This window comes from Monodon monoceros, unplaced genomic scaffold (genome assembly GCF_005190385.1).
Source record: "Monodon monoceros isolate NGI ecotype Baffin Bay Population unplaced genomic scaffold, NGI_Narwhal_1 Super_Scaffold_6, whole genome shotgun sequence".
NCBI classification, from domain to species: Eukaryota; Metazoa; Chordata; class Mammalia; order Artiodactyla; family Monodontidae; genus Monodon; species Monodon monoceros.
The window spans coordinates 23,919,990-23,945,582 of record NW_021703783.1 but is presented as its reverse complement, the minus strand read 5'-3'; the positions used below and the strand labels follow the sequence as shown (position 1 = coordinate 23,945,582).

At 38.3% G+C, this 25,593-nt stretch overlaps 1 protein-coding gene across 1 annotated transcript in view; it reads left to right on the top strand.

The window, feature by feature from the left end:
* The window catches only part of OVCH1 (ovochymase 1), a 47,762-nt gene that overhangs the window by 12,284 nt on the left and 9,885 nt on the right, over positions 1-25,593 (top strand). The window contains exons 10-18 of the mRNA XM_029206697.1: positions 1,122-1,250; positions 2,782-2,856; positions 3,940-4,120; positions 10,247-10,319; positions 10,748-10,943; positions 15,011-15,165; positions 21,609-21,765; positions 22,084-22,179; positions 24,798-25,022. Coding sequence (XP_029062530.1) covers positions 1,122-1,250; positions 2,782-2,856; positions 3,940-4,120; positions 10,247-10,319; positions 10,748-10,943; positions 15,011-15,165; positions 21,609-21,765; positions 22,084-22,179; positions 24,798-25,022 — 1,287 coding nt within the window. The remainder of the gene's footprint in view (positions 1-1,121; positions 1,251-2,781; positions 2,857-3,939; positions 4,121-10,246; positions 10,320-10,747; positions 10,944-15,010; positions 15,166-21,608; positions 21,766-22,083; positions 22,180-24,797; positions 25,023-25,593) is intronic.

Below are 25,593 nucleotides of genomic sequence, written 5' to 3'. Positions count from 1 at the left end.
GTAAAGTTTTTTAATAGAAACATGCAAAATTTGAAGAATGTTTCAGAATATTTGGAAGGTGAAAAGGAGGTCCCAGGGAAAAAAGAAAATGTTAACACTGAGTAAATTTTTGGCAGAGATTTAAGGTAAAATTTTAAACATTATTTTCTGTATTAATCCCTTCAATTGCTGATATATTCATTTTTATGTCCAAGAAAAGTAACCAAAAAAAGATTATTCAAAGATTATTCAAAGCTATAATTTCTACGTGAGCCCTAAAAGTTAAATTTTGAACTAAATTCTTCAAATATACTTTCAGCTTTGACCTACCAATTTACTGCGTATGAAAAATTATCCGTTCTGGCCATGTTACCACATCCTTAACACCTACTATGTGTCCCTCAGCTAGGTGTAGTGTGGGTTGGAGACCAGGAATATAGATAACTTTGGAATGTTTATTTGGATAGTCAGGGCAGGTGAAGGGAGCCCAATTCCCGGATGCAGCAGATCGGGACCCATATAGAGTGGGGTTTAGGTGAAGCAGATTTCAGATGTGTTACCTATCACATAAAGTGTAGCCATGCTCAGTTTGGAAGGAGGAATACCAAGTTTGGGATTTTCTTTTTTTTTTTTTTCTTTTATTTATTTATTTTTGCGATACGCGGGTCTCTCACTGCTGCGGCCTCTCCCGTTGCGGAGCACAGGCTCCGGATGCGCAGGCTCAGCGGCCATGGCTCACGGGCCCAGCTGCTCCGCTGCATATTGTTCCCGGACCGGGACACGAACCCGCATCCCCTGCATCGGCAGGCGGACTCTCAACCACTGCGCCAGGGAAGCCCCTGGGATTTTCTTTAATTCACTTCTTCTCATTGTCTATAAATTAACAGTCAACTGAGGTTTCTATGCATACTAAAAGTCAGATAATCTTGCCCTATCTATAGAGTTTTTCCTGCGAGATAAAATTATAGTACATTGTTATCTTGAAACTAGTGTTTGATTCCCACATGAAATGGAAGGGTACAAAGCAAAGTTGGAGAAAACAAAACCTTTTGGAAGAAAAGTAATTGGATGATGTTTTACCTCTGTTTTCTGATTTTTAATTTTTTGTAACTATAAAGCAAAGTTCCCTAAAACTTTTACAGCCAAGCTTTGTGAAATCTTGAACGCCACTCGGGTATTCAGTCCTGGTAATATGATGGTGATTCATTTTAAAAGTGATGGTGAAAAGAATTTCCAACGCTTCAAGGCTAGATTCAGCGTTTTACCCTCAGGTGAGTATAAACACTTGTATGATTGTGATATTTTGCTTATGAAAATTGTTATAGGGAAGATCATTTAACCATGTTTATCTAAATTTAGGGTGCTTGAATCACCTAGGTAGCAAAATTAAAATGCAGATTCCTGGGCCCACCCCCAAAGATTTTGATTCTGTAGATGTGGAATGGGGCCCTGGAACCTGTGCTTTAAGAAGTACTTCAGATGATGCCAAGAAACTGTGTCCACTAGATGATCAAAAAAGATTCCAAGCACCTTATATGAAAAGTAGATAATTCAGATTTGAGAGTGTAACTCAGAAATGAGATTGGCTCTGTTTGGGGATATTTGAGGGCTTTGAAGGATTAGTATGATTCTAGTCATTCTAGAAAATAAAGTAGCCTTTACTCAGACAAAAGGAATATCATATACAAAGACCCTAATGTGAAAGAGAATGGATGTTGTACAGAAAGCTACAAATACCTCAATTTTGTTGGAGTTTTGGAGGGAATGATAAAAAAGGTGAGAGTTAGATCATGATGGACACAGGATATTAAATGTTAAGTACCACAGTGACAGCATATCTAGTTAACATTTATTGATTACTCACCCTGTACCAGGTATGGACTAAGCATTTCACATGTATTATTACATTTATTCCTCAGTACAAACCTAAGAGGTTTGTATACTGTTCCCCTTTTCACAGATGAGGGAACAGAGGCTTAGGAGTTCAATAACTTTCCCCAAGGTGCATAGCTGGCACAAGGTGGAGCCAGAATTCAAACCTTAGTGGTAATGTAGAAGATGGCATTAGAGGTCAGGGGTGAGCTCACTCACAAGGAGAGTAGTGAGGAAATCATGGTAAGAATTTATTCTGACATTGCTTGATTAGTTATATTGTGGGGAAGGAGATATATGAAGAAGAAAAATTCCAGCATGATTTCCAGGATTCTAGCTTGAGTGGCTGCATGGATTGTGGAGTCATTAAATGATACAGAGAAACATAACAAGAGCATCTTGACTGTTAAAATCAATTGATTCCATTTGAGATATGTGGATTTTTATGAGCTTGTGGGAGATTCAGATGGAGGTATCCAGCAGCCCTAGAACTAGTCCTAAATCTAGCAGTCCTAGATCCAGAATTCAGGAAGGAGATTTAGATCGAAGATGGACATTTGGAAGTCATATATATGTAAATGAATAAAAATAGGGCTATGAACAGTCCTTTCGTGGAATATCTTTCAGAATGAAGAATAGGATCCTGAAATAAAGACTGAGATTGGGAAAAGATGACCATAGATATATTTTTTAAAAACCAGGAGAGTAATTTCATGGAGCCAAGGAAGGAAGAAATGCTTAAAAGGGTACAACAGGGATATTAAGAGATATACGACCAAATCACATGTATGGGATCTGGCATAACATTTGAAAGATAGTAGTAGTTAGATCAACTTAAGAGCAGTTCTATGATTGACCATGTAAGCAAGTAAGGTCAGCTACTATAGGCTACTCTAAATATTTTCAATTAATATTTTTTTTCCTCTGCAGATTCTTTAAACAAAATTGGATCAACATCATCTTCCAAAACCAATGCTGTATCTTCTACAAAAGATATTCCATATGGTGAGCTGATGACCATGTGATTCTTATCTGTTTAATTTCCTTTCTTCTTTAACTAGATGTCTCTTTACAGAAGCCTCATCTTGCATTGATATAGCTTCACAGTGAGCAAGAATGAGTTTTATATTTAAGCCCGTGAAATTTCCAGAACCCTGTTTGAGTTTGAGTATAGACTTATAAATAGAGGGAAGAAGAAATAAGCTTTATGACAGGAAAAAAGAGGTACAGAGAGCATTCCTTGTCCTCATTTATTCGTATGCAAACTTAAAATATCTTCCTAAATTCTGTGTTTAATATGATTTTGCATTTGGGGGCAAAGGATGAAAACAAAACTTTTTTGTTTTCATTTTTTTAACACACTTGCAACTCTTAACTTCATTATAATCTTAAGTCTCTGGTTAAATATTATGAACTTTCATTGCCCTGTATGCATGTATTTCATATGTTCTAGTTGATGGGTTTTAATATCAATAGAAAGTTGTACAGGGAGCTATAAAGAGGGGAAATTGTCTGCCTCTTATGGGGGAGTCAGAGAAGACTTCATGGAGAAGATAGTACTTGATCTGAGTCACAGCAGTATTCCAGACAAGAGAACACCATTTGGATGTCTGAGCCAATTTGGTATGTTTGGGGATTGGTAAATGGTTTTATACAATGAGAAAGAGAGATTAAACAAGGATGTATAATAAAGAACCTTGTATCCTTTGCTAATAAACAGAATTTTCCTACTAGAATGTAAGTTCCATAAGGGCCAGGATTTTTGTCTACAGTATGCTGTTCATTGATATGTCACCAATGTCTAGAACAGTGCCTGGCAACACCAAACACTAAATAAATATTTGTTAAATGAATGAATAAATATAATTTTTTAGGCCAGTACCTAAAAACCTGATTGCTTAGCAGAGTCACCTAGGCAAGCTTTTAAAGTCAGATTCTACAGAGATGGGTCTTAGGAATCTATATCTTCATGAAACTCATCTGGTATTTGGGAATTATTACTGCTGGCTATGGCAAGCCATTGGGGGAGGAGTGTGTTCTTAATTATCTCAGTTGGATGGGTCATTAGTTTGATCTCCTTTGCTGCAGGTGTCTGTGGCATCCCTCCATTTAGTCCCCAGTGGCTTTCCAGGAGAACTGCAGGAGGGGAAGAAGCCTGCCCCCACTGCTGGCCGTGGCAGGTGGGTTTGAGGTTCCTAGGCAATCAGCAGTGTGGAGGTGCCATCATCAGCTCTGTTTGGATTCTGACTGCAGCCCATTGTGTGCAATCGTGAGTGAGACTGGTGATATTTTACTAATGTACTTATGCACCATACCTGGGACATACGTAAAATTGTCTAACTTCTCAAATCATCCAGGCTAATTCTAAAGCATGACTCTTCCTTTCAGTGTTTCTGCCCCAGGTCCACCTAGCCTCTATTTAAACAATGTCAGTGAGGAAAAAGCAAATCAAATCTTGAAATTGTTCATCCCATTTATAGGGATCTCTGATTATGTTAAGCCCAAGTCTGCTTCTCTGTAGCAGAAACTTATTGATCTAAATTTACTGCAGTTCCAGAAAACAAGAACTCAATCTCTTTCTTTTATCACACAACAGCCCTTCCTATACTTCAAGAGCCCTCTCACATTGCCCTTAACTTAATCCTTAAGCTAAATGCTCATTGTTCTATTGTTTGTAATTCCAGAGGCCTCACCATGCAATGTACCTTATCCTGGATCGGTTTAGCGTTGTTCCTTTTAAAGTATGGTTCACGGCAGTGGAGAGCACAGTAGGATAATCCACACCTTGATCACTGAACTTTCCATGTTTTTAAATTGTAAACTATGCCATGATATGAAAAACTGTACATAATATACATATGTAATCTAAAGAATAGTTAGTAAATGTATATTTGTGTCCCTACTACCTAGTGTAAGAAGGATCTTTACACTTTCCTTTCAAAACCCCTTAGTGCCCCTCCCAAAGAGGTAAACACTATGCTAAATTTTGTGTTCATAATTCCTTTGCTTTTTTTTTTTTTCGTTTTAACATCTATGAATCCCTAAAACCAGTATATCGCCTTGTTTTTCCTGGTTTTGATATTAATGTAAAAGAACTATAGTTTATATTCTGTGATTTGCTTTTATCTTTATAACATATATAGATTAAATCATGTGAATGTGTGTAACTGTAATTAATTCATTTTCAGTCCAGACTAGTTAAGGCAATCACTTGTGGGTTGGTTCTGGACACTGTATATTTAAATACTCCCGAGGATAAACAACAAGGTCCTACTGTACAGCAGAGAGAACTATATTCAATATCCTATGATAAACCATAATGGAAAAGAATATTTTTTAAAAATGTACATATATATATATATATAACTGAATCACTTTGCTGTACAGCAGAAATTTACACAACATTGTAAATCAACTATACTTCAAAATAAATAAATACTCTCCAGATGATTCCAATGTACAGCCAAGGTCCAGAACACTTCCCTGTCCCTGACTCCATCTTGACCCCTCCCCTGCTTGTCCCCGGTGGACCCACCCCCTTCCTCAAACATGCTGTGCTTGTTCCTTTCTCAAGGTCTGTGTAGTTGCTGTTCCCTCTGCCATTCAGGACACCAAGGTCCATTTAGTTGTCCTGTCTCCTTCACCTCCTCTTGGCTCTGAGTCTCACTGACTTTCCTTGTTTTTGATGACCTGGACAGTATTTAGGAGTACTCATCTGGTATTTTGTAGAATGTACCTCAGTTTGAGTTCGTCTGATGTTTTTCTCACGGTTTTACTGGGATTATGGATTTGGGGGAGGAGGAACACAGAGGCAACATGCTCTTCTTATCACATCATATCAAGGGTACAAGCTGTCAACATGACTTCTCAATGATGACGTTAACCTCCATCACTGGCCCGGGCAGTGTTTACCAGGTGTCTCCACTGTAAAGGTGCATCTTCCCCCCATCCTTACCTACTCTTTGGAAGCAAGTGGCTAAGGGTAGCCCACACTCAAACAGTTGGGCATTGAGCTCCACCTTCTTGAGTGCATAGCTTCCTACAAAAATTATTTGAAATTCTTCTGTATGGGAGATTTACCTCTTCTCTTCCTTTTATTTATTAAATCATGTATTTATATCGGTGCGGACTTGAAAATATTTATTTTTATAAATACTGTATATTTATTTTGTTGCTCAAATTGTTCCAGCTTTGACTACTGTGAGTTCTTTCAGAGTGGCTTCTTGTCTTTTTGATATTTCCCCATCCTTTGTGACACTACAGGATGCTCCAGGTTCATCTTATGTATTCCCCTCTCAGTCCTAGAAACAGCCATTTCTCCCATGAGCCCTGGTTCATTTTATTGGAGAATGGCATGAGAAGTCAAGATCTGGGTGCTGAGCACCCTGCTTGCTACTAGGGGGCTATTGTTTCTAGGCCCTCTTAGCTGAAAGAGCTAGAAAATGTAAGTATGCATACTAACTCACTTATATAAACATATTTATCTATCTGTACCTATATTAAAGTAAACATGAGTTCATGCGAGTATTTCCAACTCAATCCAGTAACCACATGGTTCATTCTAACACCTTCTGCCCTTGGAGAAGCCATTTTATAAGAATTCTATCAAAGTGCATTTTTATGTACCATGGAAAAACCTCAGTTATAGCTGACTAATTAGTGAAAATTAATGCATTGGAGAAAACAGCTATTAGTATTGATACCAGAGGCACAGCAGAAGCTTTGGCAGACTCCCTTGTCAAATAGTTTAGTCTGTTCCTGAATTAATGTCATGGACCATGACTCCTTGCAGCAAGATACCAACCACAGCAAACCATTCTTCACAAGGTAGAATATTCAACTTGATGAGTCAATTGAGATTAATAAACAGAGTCAGCTAAAAATGTTTGTGAACCATTTAAGTTAACCACAAAAAGAACTTGTGTCCAATATCATTAGTGAACCTTCTTGGTTTCTTTGTAAAATTTCATTAAAATAGTAATAATGTTTGTTTTAAAAGGCAGTTAAATAAAGTTATCAGGTAAAATCTAAACTACCTTCTCCATTTCACTAATCCATTCCGCCTCTCTGGAAGTAATCAATATTAAAATGTTTTAATTATCTGATTTTCCATTAATGTTTATGCACATTAAATGTACTTTGTAGTATTTTATAATTTTTTGCACAAAACATTGTGCCTTGTATTTATACTGATATGAAAAATGTCTGTGCACCTCATTTTTTAACTTTTCATAGTTGCCTAACTTACTTGACCAGAAAAATATCTTTTTGAAGCTTGAACTATATAGATCTTTACCCCAGAAGTGTTTGATATGTTGGTATAACCGAGGTAGTATGTTCCCTTCATGCCTTGCCTTTAGGGAACTCTTCAGCTGATTCCTTCAAGGACTTGCTTCTCCCTGCCTCAGCTTCATCAATCTTATACACATCCAGGGCTCCATCCTCCATAGAAGGGGGCTTCTGCGTATCCAAATCCACTGAGAAGGCAGGTTTGCCATGTGGGATGAGCCAGTTGAGGAAGTGTGCAAAATCTGGGAGCTGAGATAGACATCATTTTTGCTGAAGGTCACCAGGTGCCAGGCTGGCTGGCATTGCTGGGTAGTGTTCCAAAGACAATAAGGACGACTGACAGCAACACTGTATCACCTCCCATATACTACTGTCCCTGGCACTGGTTACCCTTAGTATTAGTTCTCAAACTTTAGCAAACATCAGAATTGCCTGGAGGGTTTCTGACTTAAAGTCTGGTGTGGGGCCGGAGAGTCTGTATTTCTAACAAGTTCCTGGGTAATGTTGTTCTATCCTTAGGAAAAACCTGGTGTGTTCTTATTTTGCTGACTCCACTCTGGTCTTCGTGATCATGTGGGATTTTTAACTTACTTTAGGGCACTAAACTCACTTTGCAATTGTGCGTTGGAATCTTTCTGTCTCAAACCTAAATCAGCGGTTTTTTCAATTTCAGCCCCTTTCTGTAACTTAGCAGTTATTCTTTCTTCTCCTGTTGCAGTAAGTGATACATGTCCCATTGTTGCGTTGGGGATGGGGCCATAAGGATGCAAGAAATGAAGCTTGATCATGGGCAAGTGGGAAGAAAGGCTAGAGAAATTCATAAATTGATACCTTCAGCTATTGTCCCATATTGGAGAAATCTCAAGCTTTGTTGCTTTATAAAGTGTATGTTGTCATATACTTTTTACAGTGTTCTCTACCAAATAAAAGGATATTTGATGACTGTGCACAATTTCTTCACTAGAGATTGTGAGCTACATTGTCAACTCTACCATGATGTTTATTATTTCTTTGTATTGTGGACACTATTTTCTGTATAAAAAGGTAGAATGAATTTGTCATCAAATTGGTCACGTGGACACATGCCGGGACACCCCTTGTCTCAGCCAGGGAGGTTCTTTTTCCACTCGGATTCACACAGCCAATCATGAAACCAATGCTGAGACTGGGACAGCAGAAGCTTTGTTCAATGGCAGAAGAATGGAGAAGTGGGAATTTAGTTCGAAATTCAACTTCTTAACCCAATTCTGGTGGAGACACCATATATATAGGAGGGTCGAAGTAAAATGGAGGGAATTGGAAAGAGTGGGAGGAATATTCATGACTTATCAGAGAACAAGGGTGTGGTTTGGACCTGGAACTGATGCAGCACTCCTTTTCAGTTCTTGTATGGGCTTTTCCAGTGTTGTCATGGCAACCATTAACTGTCATGGTGCTGGTGGGTACATCATTTAGCTATTGTATTACAATGAGCATATAATGAGGTCCAAGGTCTCGTGGAAGTCAAATCTTCTGCCATCTTGAGCCTAGTTGGGTCTAACCAGTTCTTGTTTTCTCTTTGCAGCTTCCTCCTGAGACTTAGATACGAGCAATTGGTTTCCTTTCAAGGCAAGGGCAGGGGTATGATTCTAGGACAACAGCTTGGTAACAGCTTTAAGAAATAAGTTAGTAATGATTTAGAGGGTGACTTTGAGAATAAAGTTGATCCTTCCATTAGAGTGCTGACAGATAAGAACAATGATAATAATAAATGGCTACCATTATGGAGTCTTTGCCATCTGTAGAGTACTTGCCAGGCACTTTACCTAAGTTAGTTCCCTTAATAGAGGCACATTGAAACACATGAATGAGTCAGACTCATCATGCAGGAAATTGAAATGAGCATGGTTATGACTAGAGAGAAGATGCCTATGTGTATTAAGAAGCATCTCCTTTGAATAAAGTGTATTGAAAAATAATTTCAATAAATTTTACTGAAGAAACAGTTTTGAAAAACGAAAACTTAATCTCCAAGCTGAAGTGACCGTGTACTTCTGGCAATTGAGAGACTCTTTACTTGGGTATTTTTTCAACTGAAGATCTTTTTTTAAAATTTATTTATTTATTTTTGGCTGCATTGGGTCTTCATTGCTGCACGCAGGCTTTCTCTAGTTGCGGTGAGCAGGGGCTACTTTTCGTTGCAGCACGCGGGCTTCTCATTGTGGTGGCTTCTCTTGTTGTGGAGCACAGGCTCTAGGTACGTGGGCTTCAGCAGTTGTGGCTCGCGGGCTCTAGAGCGCAGGCTCAGTAGTTGTGGAGCACAAGCTTAGTTGCTCCGCGGCATGTGGGATCTTCCTGGACCAGGGCTCAAACCCATGTCCCCTGCATTGGCAGGTGGATTCTTAACCACTGTGCCACCAGGGGAGCCCTGGAGATCTTGATGTGGCAAATTAATGGATGTACATTTAAATTTTTAAACATCTTTTTGAAGTATGTCAAATGTGTGCAAATCTTTAGTACAGTTAGAGGAATTTACACAAAGCAAACACCCATGTAACCAGCACCCAGGTCAAGAAACAAATAGGGGCCCCCCTCGAGGCTCTCCCAATAATCACCCCTCTAAAAGGAATCAGTGCCCTGACCTCTAACACTATACGTGAATTTTACCTATTTTTGAATTGACAAATCTTTATTAACCTGAGTTTCATCAATTCTGGTTCCTGTAATATAATGTTTGGATACTTTTAACAGTAAAACATGGACCAGAATCTACCTCATTATGAAGGTAATTTTTTTCATGCATTCCTAATATCACTATGAAATTAAAATGAGCTCTAACTTTTCTTTTTTCCTTCTTAACTTAAAAATAGTCTTTGGTGATATTTGATAAGGGCTCCAAAGACATTTTATGGCCAAAAGAAGGGGGCAAGATACACAATTAGGAACTTGTCCTCAGGTAGGTCAGGAGGCAGAGTGTAGCATTGCTGGTTACACAAAGGTGCCAGACAGGGTAGTGGGTGGCCCCTGACTGAACTGAACAGTGCATGTTGGTAGGGCCAGAAGGGGTTAGACCAAATGGTGAAAAATGTGTTTTCATGACAAACTTTTGTTGTTCTTCTCTCTCCAGGAAAAATAATCCACTCTTGTGGACCATTGTTGCTGGAGACCATGACAGAACCTTGAAGGAACCAACTGAGCAGGTGAGAAATGGTTTTAATGGTTATTCTGCCTAAATTTTCACATGCCAGGGAATACATTTAGCTAAAACATGTAGTTATTAATCCCCTAATGCCCTCGTATACTTATCATTTATACTAACATTTAAAGATACCATTTAAGATCACATTTAATCTGAAAATTAGGTGAGGTGAGTCAGGAAGTGCAAATTCAGGTCCATGTACACAGGTCCACCATAGTCTGGTTTTTCCAGGACCACCAGTCCTCAGAAAGCGGTGCATGGACTCCTGTAAATTATTAACAGAGATTGCCCTTTTTAATTTAGTACAAAGTCATCTTCATTACTGATGTGTGGAAATGCAGAGATTTAAGATTATTTTGGACCAGTATACAAGGAAGTTGTTCAACTCATTGACTTTGCCTTGTAATCTCTTGCTTGCTAACAATACAGGTGAGAAGGGCAAAACACATTGTGGTGCACGAAGACTTTGACAGACTGACCTTTGACTCTGACATCGCCCTAATACAGCTGAGCTCTGCTCTGGAGTTCAACTCAGTGGTGAGGCCAGTGTGTCTCCCACACAGCACGGAGCCTCTGTTTTCCTCTGAGATCTGTGTTGTGACTGGATGGGGAAGTGTTAGTGAAGGTAAACATTTTACTTTTGCGTAAACATCACTACTGGTTGAGAGTTTTGAGAATGTGTCATGGAAATGATATCAAGTAGTATCTGCTTTAGCCCTTCTTCCTTCTGAAACATTGAAACCATGTTTTATGTAGCTGTAAAGCTCATCAAATTAGAGAATGAGCTGTTTTATATTTTTCCATCAGGGTGACTTAATCATAGGTAGGCTAGATCTGTGAAAGGCCAGATAGAAGTATTTTGTGCCTTGTAAGCCATGTGGTCTCTGTCACAGCTATTCAAATCTGCCATTGTAGCACCAAGCAGCCATGGACCATATGTTATAGAATGGATGTGGCTGTATTCCAACAGAACTTGTCCATGAGTCTTAAATTTTATACAATAATCTTGTCACAAAATGTTATTCTTTTTTGGATTTTCCTTTCAACCATTTAAAAATGTACAAATCATAATTAGTTCATGGATTGTAATAAATAGGCTTGGGGATGTAATAAATAGGCTTCGGTTAGGGCCTGGCATGAAATTGGCCTGTTGGCTGGGGTTTGATGACCCCTGGGCTAGATTCTAGAGTTCTTAAAGCCACAGTGAAATACTGAAAGATCTGAATGGGTTGATGTTTGTGTCCTGCTTCTTTTCACTGTATAAAGTTATTTTCTTTTATATTTTCCTTCTGTTTATATGTCATTTAAAGTCTGTGAGCTTGCAGATGTAGAAGACAAACTTATGGTTACCAAAGGGGAAAGGGGGTGGGGAGGATAAATTAAGAGTTTGGGATTAACATATATACATCACTATATATAAAATAGATAAACAACAAGGTCCTACTGTATAGCACAGGGAACTAAATTCAATATGTTGTAATAAACTATAATGGAAAAATTTATATATAAACTATATATAGTTTATATATAAACTATAATGAAAAAGAATATATATATATAACTGAATCACTTTGCTATACACCAGGAACTAACACAACATTGTAAATTAAATATACTTCAATTTAAAAAAAAATAATGATAAAGTCTGTGAGCTTAAAGGAGGTGAGATATCTTTGACCTCATACAGTATTCATGTTCTCAGCTTACTGTGCTACCTGCAGCCAAAATGCATTTTCCCAAAATCTTCACAACCACCATATGAGGAGATTTTATCCTCCCATTCTGCAAATGAGGAGATTATGGCCCTGAAGTCTAAGTAATTTGCTAAAATTCCATGGCTAATAAATATCAAAAGTGGGATTTAAAATCAGTGTGGCTCAGCTGATAAACCTTGAATGGCTTATTTGTTACATTTGGAATACAATCTGAACTCCTAGCCCAGCATTGAAGGCTCTGCATTGGACCTCCCCATACTTCTCCAGCCTCAGCTCCTCCTTTGTCCCCTTGTTGGCTGACCTGTGTCTTCTTTCTTTCTCAAGCTCTGTGCTTTGTTTCCTTGGCCCCGGAGTACTCCTATTCCAGTCTTCTCACAGCCCCTCCTCATTACTCCATCCTCAACTCAAATCTTCTCAGACCCCTTTCTTGCAGCAGGACTGTCCTTCCTTCACTCTGCACAACCTGGTTTTATCATTTCCTTGCACATAAACGGACTTGACATATTTTACGGAATCATTTTCTACATCCCACCCCTTAGAGCGGGAGCCTCTTGAAGGCAGATCTCTGCCTAATTTACTGCTCTCTCCCCAGGACTCAGCATCTACCTAGCATAGAGGAAACACTCAGTAAATTTTTATTGACTCACTGGCCTCAAAGCCCTTGAATAAATGTACCTGTTCTTTAACATCTTCAACCTTCACCAACTCCATGACCACCAGATGATGGAGGTGGTTACAGTTTTATAAAAGGTGAATTCAGTCTTTTAGTCTCAGAGAGAAAACAAGTTCTCAATTTTGAGACATGATAATAAGCAACATTGTTAGGTATGGTCCCTGAAAAGAGGATTTTAAATACATTAAATTATCTATGTATTAGATTACTACATTAAAAAAAATAAGATTTAGAGTCGGACCTAGGCTAGGTCCTAGTTCTGCCCCATAGGTGCTGTGTGATTAAATCTTCAGAGCTCTGGCTTTTTCATGTGTGAGATTAGTGTGACAGCCCACCTCACAATGTTGTTGTGAGTATTAATAGCTTAGAGTAAAAAGCTTTATAAATATATTAAGGAACTATTTACATAAATGTAAATATAAATAAAATATAAGATACTATTTACATAAATGTAAAGTAATTTTTATTAATTTTTTTCCAAAAGCTATAGGGCTATCAAATACTGAACTTACCTTTTTTTAATTAGTCATAAATCTAAAGTGATAGAATAAGTCACGCAGAACACGTGTTAACATAGACCTGCCTGAGGGCCAGGTGGGAGAAGAAATTCTTTAGTGTTCATCATCAGTGTCATCTTAAATTAGAGCTGAGATTAGGCCTCAGTGATAATAAAGGAACAAGAGAAATATGGTTTTGTTTTATATGAGTGCTACCAAGTCCAAGCTCACTCTGCTCGCCACACGACAGTCCAACGAATCAGAGATGAGGCATTGAGGCAAGGAATACTTTATTCGAAATGAGGCATTGAGGCAAGGAATACTTTATTCGAAAAGCCCGCAGACCAAGAAGACAGCAGACTAGTGTCTCTGAAAAGCCATCTTACGAGGTTTGGCCAGTTTCTTTTATAGCACAGAGAGGGGGAGGAGATGAGGAAGTAAAGTAAAATGGCCATAAGTTTTGCAAATATCACCTGGAATGGCCAGCCTCGGGGAGGGGATGTGTTAATTTCTTTCTTGTAGCCATCCACAGGTGGGCAGAGTCCAGATGCTCCCCCGAACAAAGGCACTTCGTTTTAACATTCAGGCAGAGGGGCAGGGTTCCCCGAGGCAGGCCATTATGTACAGACAGTATCATTTCAGTGAACAAAAGCTGCAGAAAGCAAAGGTTAAAGTAAAAGAAACAGATCCAACATGTAGTCTGATTTGGCTCTTCCCTGTTACAATTGGAAATCATATAAATATATTATTGTTATGTAGTTATAATATGTTTACGTAAAATATTTACAGTTGACCTTTGAACAATGCGGGGGTTAACTCAAGTGTCATTTATAGTCAGCCCTACATACCACAAACCGTGTAGTACTGCAGTATTTACTATTGAAAAATATCTGAGTATAAGTGGACCCGTGCAGTTCAAACCTGTGTTGTTCAAGGGTCAACTGTACCTGTAAAAATATATAAACATATATATTTATAATATAAATTATCTGTGACACCAATTCATATCTTACTGAATTTCTCTTTCTGAATTCTTAATAGCAATATTTGAAACACTAAAAATATTTTTAACGTCTTTATTGGGGTATAATTGCTTTACAATGGTGTGTTAGTTTCTGCTTTATAACAAAGTGAATCAGTTATACATATACATATGTTCCCATATCTCTTCCCTCTTGCATCTCCCTCCCTCCCACCCTCCCTATCCCAGCCCTCCAGGCGGTCACACAGCACCGAGCTGATCTCCCTGTGCTATGCGGCTGCTTCCCACTAGCTATCTACCTTACGTTTGGTAGTGTATATATGTCCATGCCTCTCTCTCGCTTTGTCACAGCTCACCATTCCCCCTCCCCATATCCTCAAGTCCGTTCTCCAGTAGGTCTGTGTCTTTATTCCTGTCTTACCCCTAGGTTCTTCATGACATTTTTTTTCTTAAATTCCATATATATGTGTTAGCATACGGTATTTGTCTTTCTCTTTCTGACTTACTTCACTCTGCATGACAGACTCTAGGTCTATCCACCTCATTATGAAACACTAAAATTTAAATCAGAATTAAGCTAGAAAAAAAGTGTTTCTGATCTTGTTTCTCCTGCCAATGGATTTTCTTCACCAAGATGTCACATCTGGAAATAAAGATGTCCTGCACAAAACACTGTGTTTGGATTCAGAATTCTGCATCAGCTTAGGCAAAACTGAATGATGGCAGCTGTGTCGGTGTAGAGCAAGTCTGAACTTAAATATATTTCTTTAACACCACTTGTTGCTTACTTCATTATCAAGCTCTCTTTCTGAATCTATTTCTTAGATGGTGGCCTAGCGAGTCGCTTACAGCAGATTCAAGTGCTCGTGGTAGAAAGAGAGGTCTGCGAACGCACTTACTATTCTGCCCATCCAGGAGGGATTACAGAGAAGATGATCTGTGCTGGCTTTGCAGCGTCTGGAGGGAAAGATGTGGGTCAGGTGAGAGGATTCTAATTTTGCAGAGGGGAAGACAGGAAGTTGTCATCTGTTGGAGATTCTCCTTAGACAGGAAGAATCTACTCTCAAAGCCACAGACAAGCATCTTGGCCTGTGCCTGCAGCATCATGCCACACCCCTACTCGAAAGCCAGTAGGACAACAGGAAGAGTGAATTACTTAGTCCAAACTTGCTGAGATGGCAGAGAGACAGAAGCAGCCATCAATCAGAGGGGAAGTGGGTACACAGAGGAGCCCTTGAGAAGGTAGGAGAGGGCAACACCACTGAACTGGTCTGCAGGTGGGAAGATGTGTTCAGATATGCTTAAAGCTTTGGTAAAAGGGGAACGAGCAAATACGGATTATAAATTAGTGTATCCTACTTATGCCTTAAGAGTTTTATTGTTTCAAATTATTACTAAACTCCTGGGTACTCACACTTAATTTTCAATCACAGAATAAAATAAAATAATCATGACGAAAATGAGAACCTTTGAAAAAATGGTTTTCATATGCAGCGGAAGACAAATCACAAAGCAGTAGTTTAATTTTAGTGATATCCTAGAGGCACGAAGCTGTGCAGATGTATTCACACGTCAGTTGGACAAGCATGCTATTGGCAAGTTCAGAATCAGCTAGGAAAAAGACAGGATACGGGCAAAAGGATTACAAAACACCAGCTTTAATATCCACAAAGCCGACTGAGGAATATGCCTTAGGTATGCAACCAAAAAGTGTTTCCAACACTAAGCAGGCCACCTTGAACACCTAGTCTGGACTTGAGGCAGCCTGCCTAAGGGAAAGTTGGGGTCTGTAGAGCAGACACACTTCTCCAGATTGTTGTATCATTTCATATTGGTCTAGAGTAGAGAGGGAAGAAAGAATGAATCTTGAGTTGCAGCTTTTTGATAGTCCTCCCCTGCCTCCCCACAAACGCTCCCCCCACCCCCCTGGCCACGAAGAAACAGAAACCAATGGATACCACCTCTATGGGGAGAAAACTGGGCTTTAATCTGGATAGAAGTCTTTCCATAGGCAAAAATGAGGAGAGAAGGAAGGAGGTCCCCTCTTAACATTGAATATAAATTGAGTGTAGTTAAACCCTTTCCTTGTGTCAAGCACTACCCAAATTATGTTTTATGTTGCATATTGTAATTTGCATTCTTCAGAAGCAGACTCTGAGAGGAGGATTCAAGGGCAACAGTCTGCTCAGAAAGTACAAATATCACTGGTAGAAATGTGAGGAGGTGGTACAGGGAAGGGAAGGCAGCCCATCTATTGATGTGCTATTAATGTGCTATGAAGCCAACTACCACAGGGAGGGACTGAGCTGAATCCTGCAGCGAAACTCTGGCAGTGATGCAAAACACACGCAGTATATTTATCCCCTCCCCTTGGAGGGGTGAGGGAGCTTCCCCAGAGTCACGGTTGGAAGGCTACAGGGGAGCATCTCCCACAGTCTGAGCGGCCTTATGGCTGTGGTGGACAGGGCAAGGGCCCTCAGGCACACAGCCGGCATAGACTGGAAGGTCCGAGGAATATGGGAAGGGCACTCACACCATCTGCTAGAGGACATTACTGTTATATTATAAAAATCCAATAGAAAAGTGCTCTGAATTAATGTGTTCATTCTCCCCCTTTTGAGGGATGGTTTTCTTTCTTTTTCACATCAAGAAAATTACAAACGGCTCTGCTGTCTCTGTCATGTTTAACAGCATGTAACATTAAGGGAAGAGCTTAATCTATCAAGAGAGCAAATAGGTCCATGTCAGAGGTGACCCAAATACCATAATCTCGGTTGGTACCTATATTTATTTCAGCTACATCCAGCTGTCACTTTCGCTGCAGTGTGACCAAATTTACAGCCACTACAAAGAAAGGAAAATACGAGAGATTCTGACTAGATGTGGGTAGCTTTCTTTTATAAAGAATACTGAATTACTAAAAGGGTGACTTCAGAAACTTGCTTTGATGAGACAGACTCTAATATTTCTATCAGGTAATTGGTTTTTACCCCAAAAAAGGGTTTTTACCCTCCTGTGCATACTCAGGGGTAATGGACCTGCTAATGTAATTTCTCATCCAGGAAGGTGAACATCAGAATGTTGGAATGCAGAGACATGGCAGTTTCAGATACACAGTGTAGAATCCTGTGGTTCTTTGCTCACAACAAATTTTAGATTTTTTTTTAATCTCAAGTTCTTTGACCTACCATTGATCTTTGTCTTCACAGAGTGATACATGTTCTGTTCTTGCTGACTTTTCCATTCTAGTTCTTATTTCTCTCCTCTTGCTTACTATTTTTCAGCCACATCGATTGCCTTCTGACCTCAAACTTGCCACATCCTTCTCTAAGTTGGGGCCTTAGCCCAGATATTAATTCTGCATTAAAACGCTATTCCTCCAGGTTTTTGAAAATCCACCTCCTTATTTTTCATGTACGAGCTCAAATGTTATTGAAACTACAAATATATACATGCACGTGTAAGCATACACACAGCTACCATTGTTCTCAACTTTTCACTCTGAGTATTTCCTTTATGGCTATTATCACCATCTAATTTGTTTATATTCTTTTCCAGAATGCCTGGCTCACAGTAGGCACTGAATAATTTTTAAAATAATCAGTAGGTACCATTTGTTTCTTGAAGATTTACCATGTGCGAGGCCCTGTAATAAGTGCTGACCATAAAAGATAAATTAGACAGGCTCCTTCTGTATCACAAAATGTTTGTAATTAACTGAAAAATTCTATATTGTGTATGTGTTCGTACTGAATGAATGAGTGAATAAAAAAACACCTGATTTGACAAATCAGACTATTTTCAAACTGGAAGGGCCTCCTAAGTATAATCTTAAATTATGTGGGAAAAAAATTAGGCCCAGAGAAAATGTTAATTGTTCTACATTACAGATTAAGGAATCGGTCTCCTATTCCCAGTTCAGGATTTCTCCTGTGAAATTCTCCATATAAAATAAACACTTATCTCAAATATGTTATCAGCTCAGTTTATTTTATAAGAAGACAATTAAATTAAAGGTTTAGTTTGGTCCTAAGTACACTTGTGTCAAAAAAAAAAAAAAAAAAAAAAGCCCTGATAAAAAACCAGAAAGGCTATCTTAAAAGAATGCAAATCCTATGTTTTAAAGCTTGTTTTTTTTTCAGTTTTATTGAGATATAATTGACATATAAAATTTTATAAATTTAAAATGTACAATGTGATGATTTTCATACACTTTGGTATTGTGAAATGCTTACCATAGTAGGGTTAGTTAACACCTTCATCACCTCACATAATTATCATTTCTTTCTTGTGCTGAGAACACTTATGATCTACTCTCTTAGCAGCTTTCAAGTAAGCAATACAGTATTGTTAACTACAGTCACCATGCTGTACATTAGATCCCCAGAACCTGTTAATCTTACAGCTGGAAGTTTACACCCTTTGACCAGCATCTTCCCATTTTTCAGGTCTCAGGTATATGTGATATCATACAGTAATTGTCTTTCACTGTCTGACTTTTCACTTAACATATTGTTCTCAAGGATTATCTATGTTGTCGCAAATGATAGGATCTCCTCCTTTCTCATGGCTGAATAATATTCCATTTTAGTATTCAGTATTCTCATGGCTGAATAAATAAACAAATAAGTAAACAAATATACATATAGACACACACACACACACATATAAAAAATACACACACACATATACTCCATACATCTTCTTTATCCATTCATCCTTTGACAGAAAAATAGGTTGTTTCCATATCTTGGCTAATGTGAATAAAGCTGCAGTAAACATGGGGGTGCAGATACCTCTTCAGTAGCCTATTTTTATTTCCTTTGGCTATATACCCAGAACAGGGATTGCCGTATCATATGGTAGTTCTATTTTTAATTCTATTTTCCACAGTGATATACCAATTTATATTCCCACCAATGGTGCAAAAGGATTCTCATTTTTTCCACATCTTTGTAAACACTGTTTATTTCTTGTCTTTTTGATGATAGCTGATCAAACAGGTATGAGGTGATATCTCATTGTGATTTTGATTTGCATTCTCGTGATGTTGAGCACATTTTCGTGTACCTGTTGGCCATCTGTATATCTTCTTTGGTAAAATGTCTATTCAGATCCTCTGCCTATTTATAAATTGCATTTTTTTTGTTATTGATTTGTATGAGTTCTATAATTTTGGATGCTAACCGCCTATCAGATATATGGTTTGAAAATATTTTCTCCCATTCCATGGGTTGCGTTTTCATTTTGTTGATTGTTTCTTCTGATGTGCAGAAGCCTTTTAGCTTGATGTAGTCCCACTTACTGATTTTTGGCCCTGTTGCTTGTGCTTTTGGTTTCATATCCAAAACAACTGTTGCCAAAAACAAAGTCAAAGGAGCTTTTCGGGCTTCCCTGGTGGCGCAGTGATTGAGAGTCCGCCTGCCGATGCAGGGGACGTGGGTTCGTGCCCGGGTCTGGGAGGATCCCACATGCCGTGGAGCGGCTGGGCCCGTGAGCCATGGCCGCTGAGCCTGTGTGTCCGGAGTCTGTGCGCCGCAGTGGGAGAGGCCACAACAGTGAGAGGCCCGCGTACCGCTAAAAAAAAAAAAAAAAAAAAAAAGGAGCTTTTCCCTATGTTTTCTTCTAGAAGTCCTGCCATTTGGGGTCTTATGTTTAAGTCTTTAATCTATTTCAAGTTAATTTTTGTGGTGTAAAATAGGGGTTCAATTTTATTCCTCTGCATGTGGTTATTCAGTTTTCCCAACACCATTATTGAAGAAACTAGTTTTACCCCATTGAGTATTCTTTGCTCCTTTTTCAAATATTAGTTAACTATATAAATGGGGGTTTTTTCTGGGCTCACAATTCTGTCTCATTGGTCTGTGTGTCTGTTTTTATGCCAGTACCATACTGTGTTGATTACTATAAATTTGTAATACATTTTGAAATCAGGAAGTGTGATGCCTCCAGCTTTGTTCTTTCTCAGGATTGTTTTGACTATGCGAGGGTCTTTGTGGTTCCATGTGAATTTTAGGATTGTTTTTCTCTATTTCTGTGAAAAATGCCATTGAAATTTTGATATGGACTGCATTGAATCTATAGCTGTTTTGAGTAGTGTGGACATTTTAACAATATTAATTCTTCAAATTCATGAATATGGGATATCTTTCCATTTCTTTGTGTCTTTAATTTTTTCATCAAAGTCATAGTTTTCAGTATAGAGACCTTTTACCTCCTTGGTTAAATTTATTCCAAAGTATTTTATTCTTTTGATGCTACTGTACGTGGGATTTTTATATATGTGTGTGTGTGTGTGTTTTGTTGGTGTATAGAGACACAGCTGACTTTTATATTTTGTATCCTGAAACTTTACTGTATTCATTGATAAGTTCTAACAGTTTTTTGGTGGAGCCTTTAAGACTTTCTGTATAAAAAGACTTTCTTGCCTGATTGCTCTGGCTAGGACTTTCAGACTATATTGAATAGGCCTGGTAAGGGTGAGCACCTTTGTGTTATTCCTACTCTTAGAGGAACAGCTTTCAACCTTTCACTGTTGAGTAGAGTGTCCGCTGTGGGTTTGTTATATATGGCCTTTTTTATGTTGAGGTATGTTTTATTTACACCCAAGTTGTTGAGAGTTCTTAATCATGCAAGAATGTTGCATTTTGTCAAATGCTTTTTGTACTATTGAGATGATGATACGATTTTAACTTTCACATTTATTGACTTGCATATGTTGAACCACCCTTGCATCACTGTAATAAATCCCACTTGATTATGGTGATTGATCCATTTAATATACTGTTGAATTCAGTATGCTAGTATTTTGGGGGTTTTTACATCTATGTTCATTAGGGATATGGGCCTAATTTATCTTTTTTTGTAGTGTTCTTTTCTGGCTTTAGTATGAGGGTAATGCTGACCTCATAAAATGAGTTTTGGAGTATTTCCTCCTCCAGTTTTTGGGTAGACTTTGAGAAGAATTCTTGTTTAAATGTTTAGTAAAATTCACTAGTGAAGCCATCTGGTCCTAGGCTTTTCTTTGTTGGGATGTTCTTGATTATTGATTCAATCTCCTTTCTTGTATTGGTCTGTTATGATTTTCTTTTTCCTCTTGATTTGGTATTAGTAGGTGGTATGTTTCTAGGAGTTTATTTCTTCTAAGTTTATCCAATTTTTCGGTTTATAGTTGTTCATAGTGGTCTCTTATGATCCCTTGTATTTCTGTGGTACCAGTTGTAATGTCTCCTCTTTCATTTCTTTTATTTGTGATTTCATTTATTTAAGTCTAAGTATTCTAAGGTATACAAATTCATAAAAATAAATCTTTAAGAAATTAAAGAAATATATTATGAATAAATTATTGATTATTCCTGTTCCAAAACTGAAAGCAGGAGTTCTGATTAAAGCAATTTTAAAACATGTTTTCTTGGTGTTCCAGGGAGATTCTGGTGGGCCATTAGTATGTAAACATGAAAAAGCTCCCTTTGTCCTCTATGGCATTGTCAGCTGGGGAGCCAGCTGTCCCCAGCCAAGGAAGCCAGGCGTATTTGCCAGGGTGAGTGTCTTCTTGGACTGGATTCAATCCAGGATCAAAGGTAAATATTTTTCAGATATTATAAAAAGGTGCCTCTTTTTTTTCGAGTGGGTTTGGGAGAGGTGAGAGTGGTGGAAATCAGTATTATGAAAGAGAAGACCATAATATAGTATTTTATTTATTTTAGTTTCTAAACACATTAAAATTCTGTAAGAATAAGTTCTTCCTTAGGCAGGGTTATGGTAAAACTGACATTTCCTGAGGCTGCTTTAATCCTAGATTTGCATTCTCTTTGAAAAAAATCTGCTCTGGAACAAACTACATTTTGTCCTTAGGCTTTCATCTTTATTTACTTTTAACATGTTCTCCCCAGATGCAGGTCCTGTTTTACTTCAGATAAATAAAGAAAGCAAAATCTTAACAAGACAACAATTGCCACCACCCACACCTTCAAGAGACAGTGCATCTGGGCCAGGTAGTAGATGTTCATGTTATGCCATTAATATAGCTAGTAAGAATTTAGCAAAAAGCATTGCTCATCTGGGTTCATTAATTTTCTTTGGAATACCGTAAACTGTGTCTTCATTCTGGTTGGTAGTTTAAGCTGAAAGACAGGAGAGTTGTTATTGTTACTGTCTAGGGATCTTTTCTACCCCATAGATACAGCTGTTACAGGTTAAAAAAAAAAAAAAAAGTCTTGTGGTTGTGAACAGTGCTTGAATTTTGGAGAAGTTCATAGAATTATTCTGACCTCTGAGCTATTTATTGCTACATGAACAAAGGCCCTTAGGCTTTCAGGTATCTTGCTAGATAAAGACTCTGGATATTAGATGACCAAGACGAGTATCAGTGTTAGTGTCTCTCTTAACTCTCCCCCAATTGTCAGTGTCTGTTTGCTAATAATATTTTTAGTTAAAAACAAAAAGGAACTGGAGATTTAGATGTCTGTGATAGATTTATAAGAAGATAAAAGTTCCATGATACCATCATTCTTGGTTTCCAAATGGTCAGGATCTTTCCCTTTTCATCCATCTCTGCCCCATCCACTCCCATATACACTCAAGCCCAATAGACAACTAGAAAGAGTTGGAGGAAAATTGAGAAGGATGCAAGAGAGAAGGGGGAGACTTGCTAGAGTGATGACCTTCAGTAGAAGAAAGTGGATGAGATCTAGTGTCCAGGTGGAAGGGCTGGTCTTGGATAGGAGCAAAGTGCAGTTTATCCATAGTTGCCAGATGGAAAGAACAATATTTAGGCACTGCTGCTGTTGTATGGGTACATGTGGGGATGGGAACAGCAGTTCTCCTCTAATTGCTTATATTTTCTTAGCACATGAAACAGAGGATTGTGGGAGAGGCTCTGAGGGTTTTGAGAGAAAAAGGAGAAAGTAGTAAACAGTTCTCAAAAAAAGTGACCAAGTGCATGGAATACGAAAATGTTGTAGAATTGTTTGGCAGCATAAAAGCCTCTGAGATGAATGATCATAAATTTAGAGGGAGACTAATCAGTTAGTTTGGTTGTATGTTTTCCTCTGGAGACACTGAGGGATACCACATAGATGCAGCCCAGGTGGAGAGCAAATCCAATCACAGTGGGTTTTTCCAAGTATACAAGAGTATAAGGGAATTGAGAGTGTGTATAAGGAAGAGATTAAAATGATGGATGGTTGGAATTCAAGCTAGGAAAATAGTGAAGCAAGGAGGAAAAGTTAAGGAACAAGAAAAGGTGGTGGAATAGATGAATTACAAGTCTCAAAAGGTGAAGGAGTGTTGGTGTAAGCTGAAAAATAGAAGGTTGTGGTTGGAGATGGTGGTTCTTGAAATTGAGTTTATGCAAGGCTTACAGTTATTGCTAATGACCAGGTCTCTAGGGGCTGACCCTTTGGAGAAGTGAATGAGGTCAGGTGAAGGACAAGATCATTGGAGGAAAGTTGAGAAACTGAAAAGATTCAGTGCTGGAAACATCATCTGTATGGCTATTGAAATCAGCAAGATATATGGTAGGATTGGTGTTGGAGAAAATGACTGCTAAAATCTTCTAGGAATGAAGTGGAGTAACTCAGGGACCAGTTATGGGTGGTACGTTCTGACAACACAAGAGTCAGGAGTCAAAACAAGAGTCAAAGAGTCATATTTAGATTAAATTAAGTATGGAGTTGGGGTTGAGATGGAAAGCAGACTTAGGTTTAAGATCATAAAACCTAATGATTTTGATGGTTTAACTGAATAATTTCAATGAGTGCCAAAGTAAGTTAATGCATGTTAAGCACTTAGAATAGGGATGGTATGACCCATGATGAGGGTCAGTAAGTGTTGTGGTGTAGTGACCATCAAGTGTGTTCTTTGAACTGTCCCATTCAGACTATTAGAAAATGAACATTGTTAAAATGCAGAGAAGATATTTCTCATTTGTATGTGTTCAGAAATACTTATGCATACCAAAGAACTTCCAAAGTTTTACATATAAAAGGGTATTGTTTTGTTTTACTTCTATGAATATTCTATGAGAAAAAGTGTTAGGATTCTGCCATATTTAACACCTACCCACTCCCACCACTTGCTTTTTACACAAGGGAATGAATGAATCTTAGCAATGGTTTTTTGAAATTGTTACCCCATTTACCAAAAATAGTGAGTGGTTGGGAATTCATGACTTTATATGATTCACTTCCTTTTCTTGATCTCAGTCACAAGCTCCATGAATGTAATCATTTGTCCCAGCAAGATAAGTGCTCAGTGAAGTCAATGAAGCTTTTAGGAACAGATCTTCAGTTGCATCTCAAAGAAGGAAAAAAATGAAAACAGGCTGGGATTAGAGGATGCAATGCAGTCCACTGTGCATTTTCTAAGAAATTTTAAAAATTCAGTTAAAAGTCATTTTAAGTAATTATTGTTTAAATTATACTTCTACAACCTCATTTCACAAAAGTAGGACACATTAAATGGGATGATCATTTTACCCAAGAACTTGTAACTGATGGTAATTGTTTTAATTTTCTTCTTGCGAGCCTAAATTATTCAAGTTTATGATAAAAGCTCATTTTTCTTTGTCTTATTTATGTGGTCCCTGGTGTCCCTATGTTCTGAATCATAGGCTGTTACTCTGAAGTGGAGCTGGAAGAGCCCAGAGGCTTTTTTTCCTCTCCAAGATATCCACTGGATTATAGAGGAAAACTGGAATGTTCTTGGGTGCTCAGAGTTTCACCAAGCAGTATGGCAAAATTTACGGTTGAGTATCTGTCACTCCCTGGGTCTCATGTGTGTGGCGATTCAGTTCTGACTATTTATGAAGAAAACCACAATGAGAGAAGGATGTCAGGTAAACCTTAGGGGCATTTATACGTTGTGCTGGGAGCCTTTTCTGTGTAGGCGGCTTATGTTCAAAGGGAGAGTTTGACTTGGTAATAATACTGAAATGTTGATTCATGTAGTAGGCGTGACTTTTTTTCTAGGCACATTTAATATTTTCAAAATTTGAATTTACAAAACAGTTATACTAAAGGTTGAGTGGAAGTGTTTGTATGTATGTGTATTCGGAAAAAAAAAAAAAAGACGGGAGAACCCAACTTCTTCAAACAGCAGAACCATGCCAGAATGCCAGAAATGTGTGTAAGACAGAGGAGGGGTTAAGATAATTAAAAATCATGCAGGGGGTAAGGTGCTGAATTTTCAAATAAAGCAAAATACATTAAAGGCTTTTAAAATGGTAAAATTAAAAAGATTTGCTAATAACATGCCAACTGTCATTTCATTTCCCGTACAGGCAAAACTGGTTTCGTTCAGCAAACTTGCCACCTGTTCTTTTTTTTTTTTTTGCCGTATGCGGGCCTCTCACTGTTATGGCCTCTCCCGTTGCGGAACACAGGCTTCAGACGTGCAGGCTCAGCGGC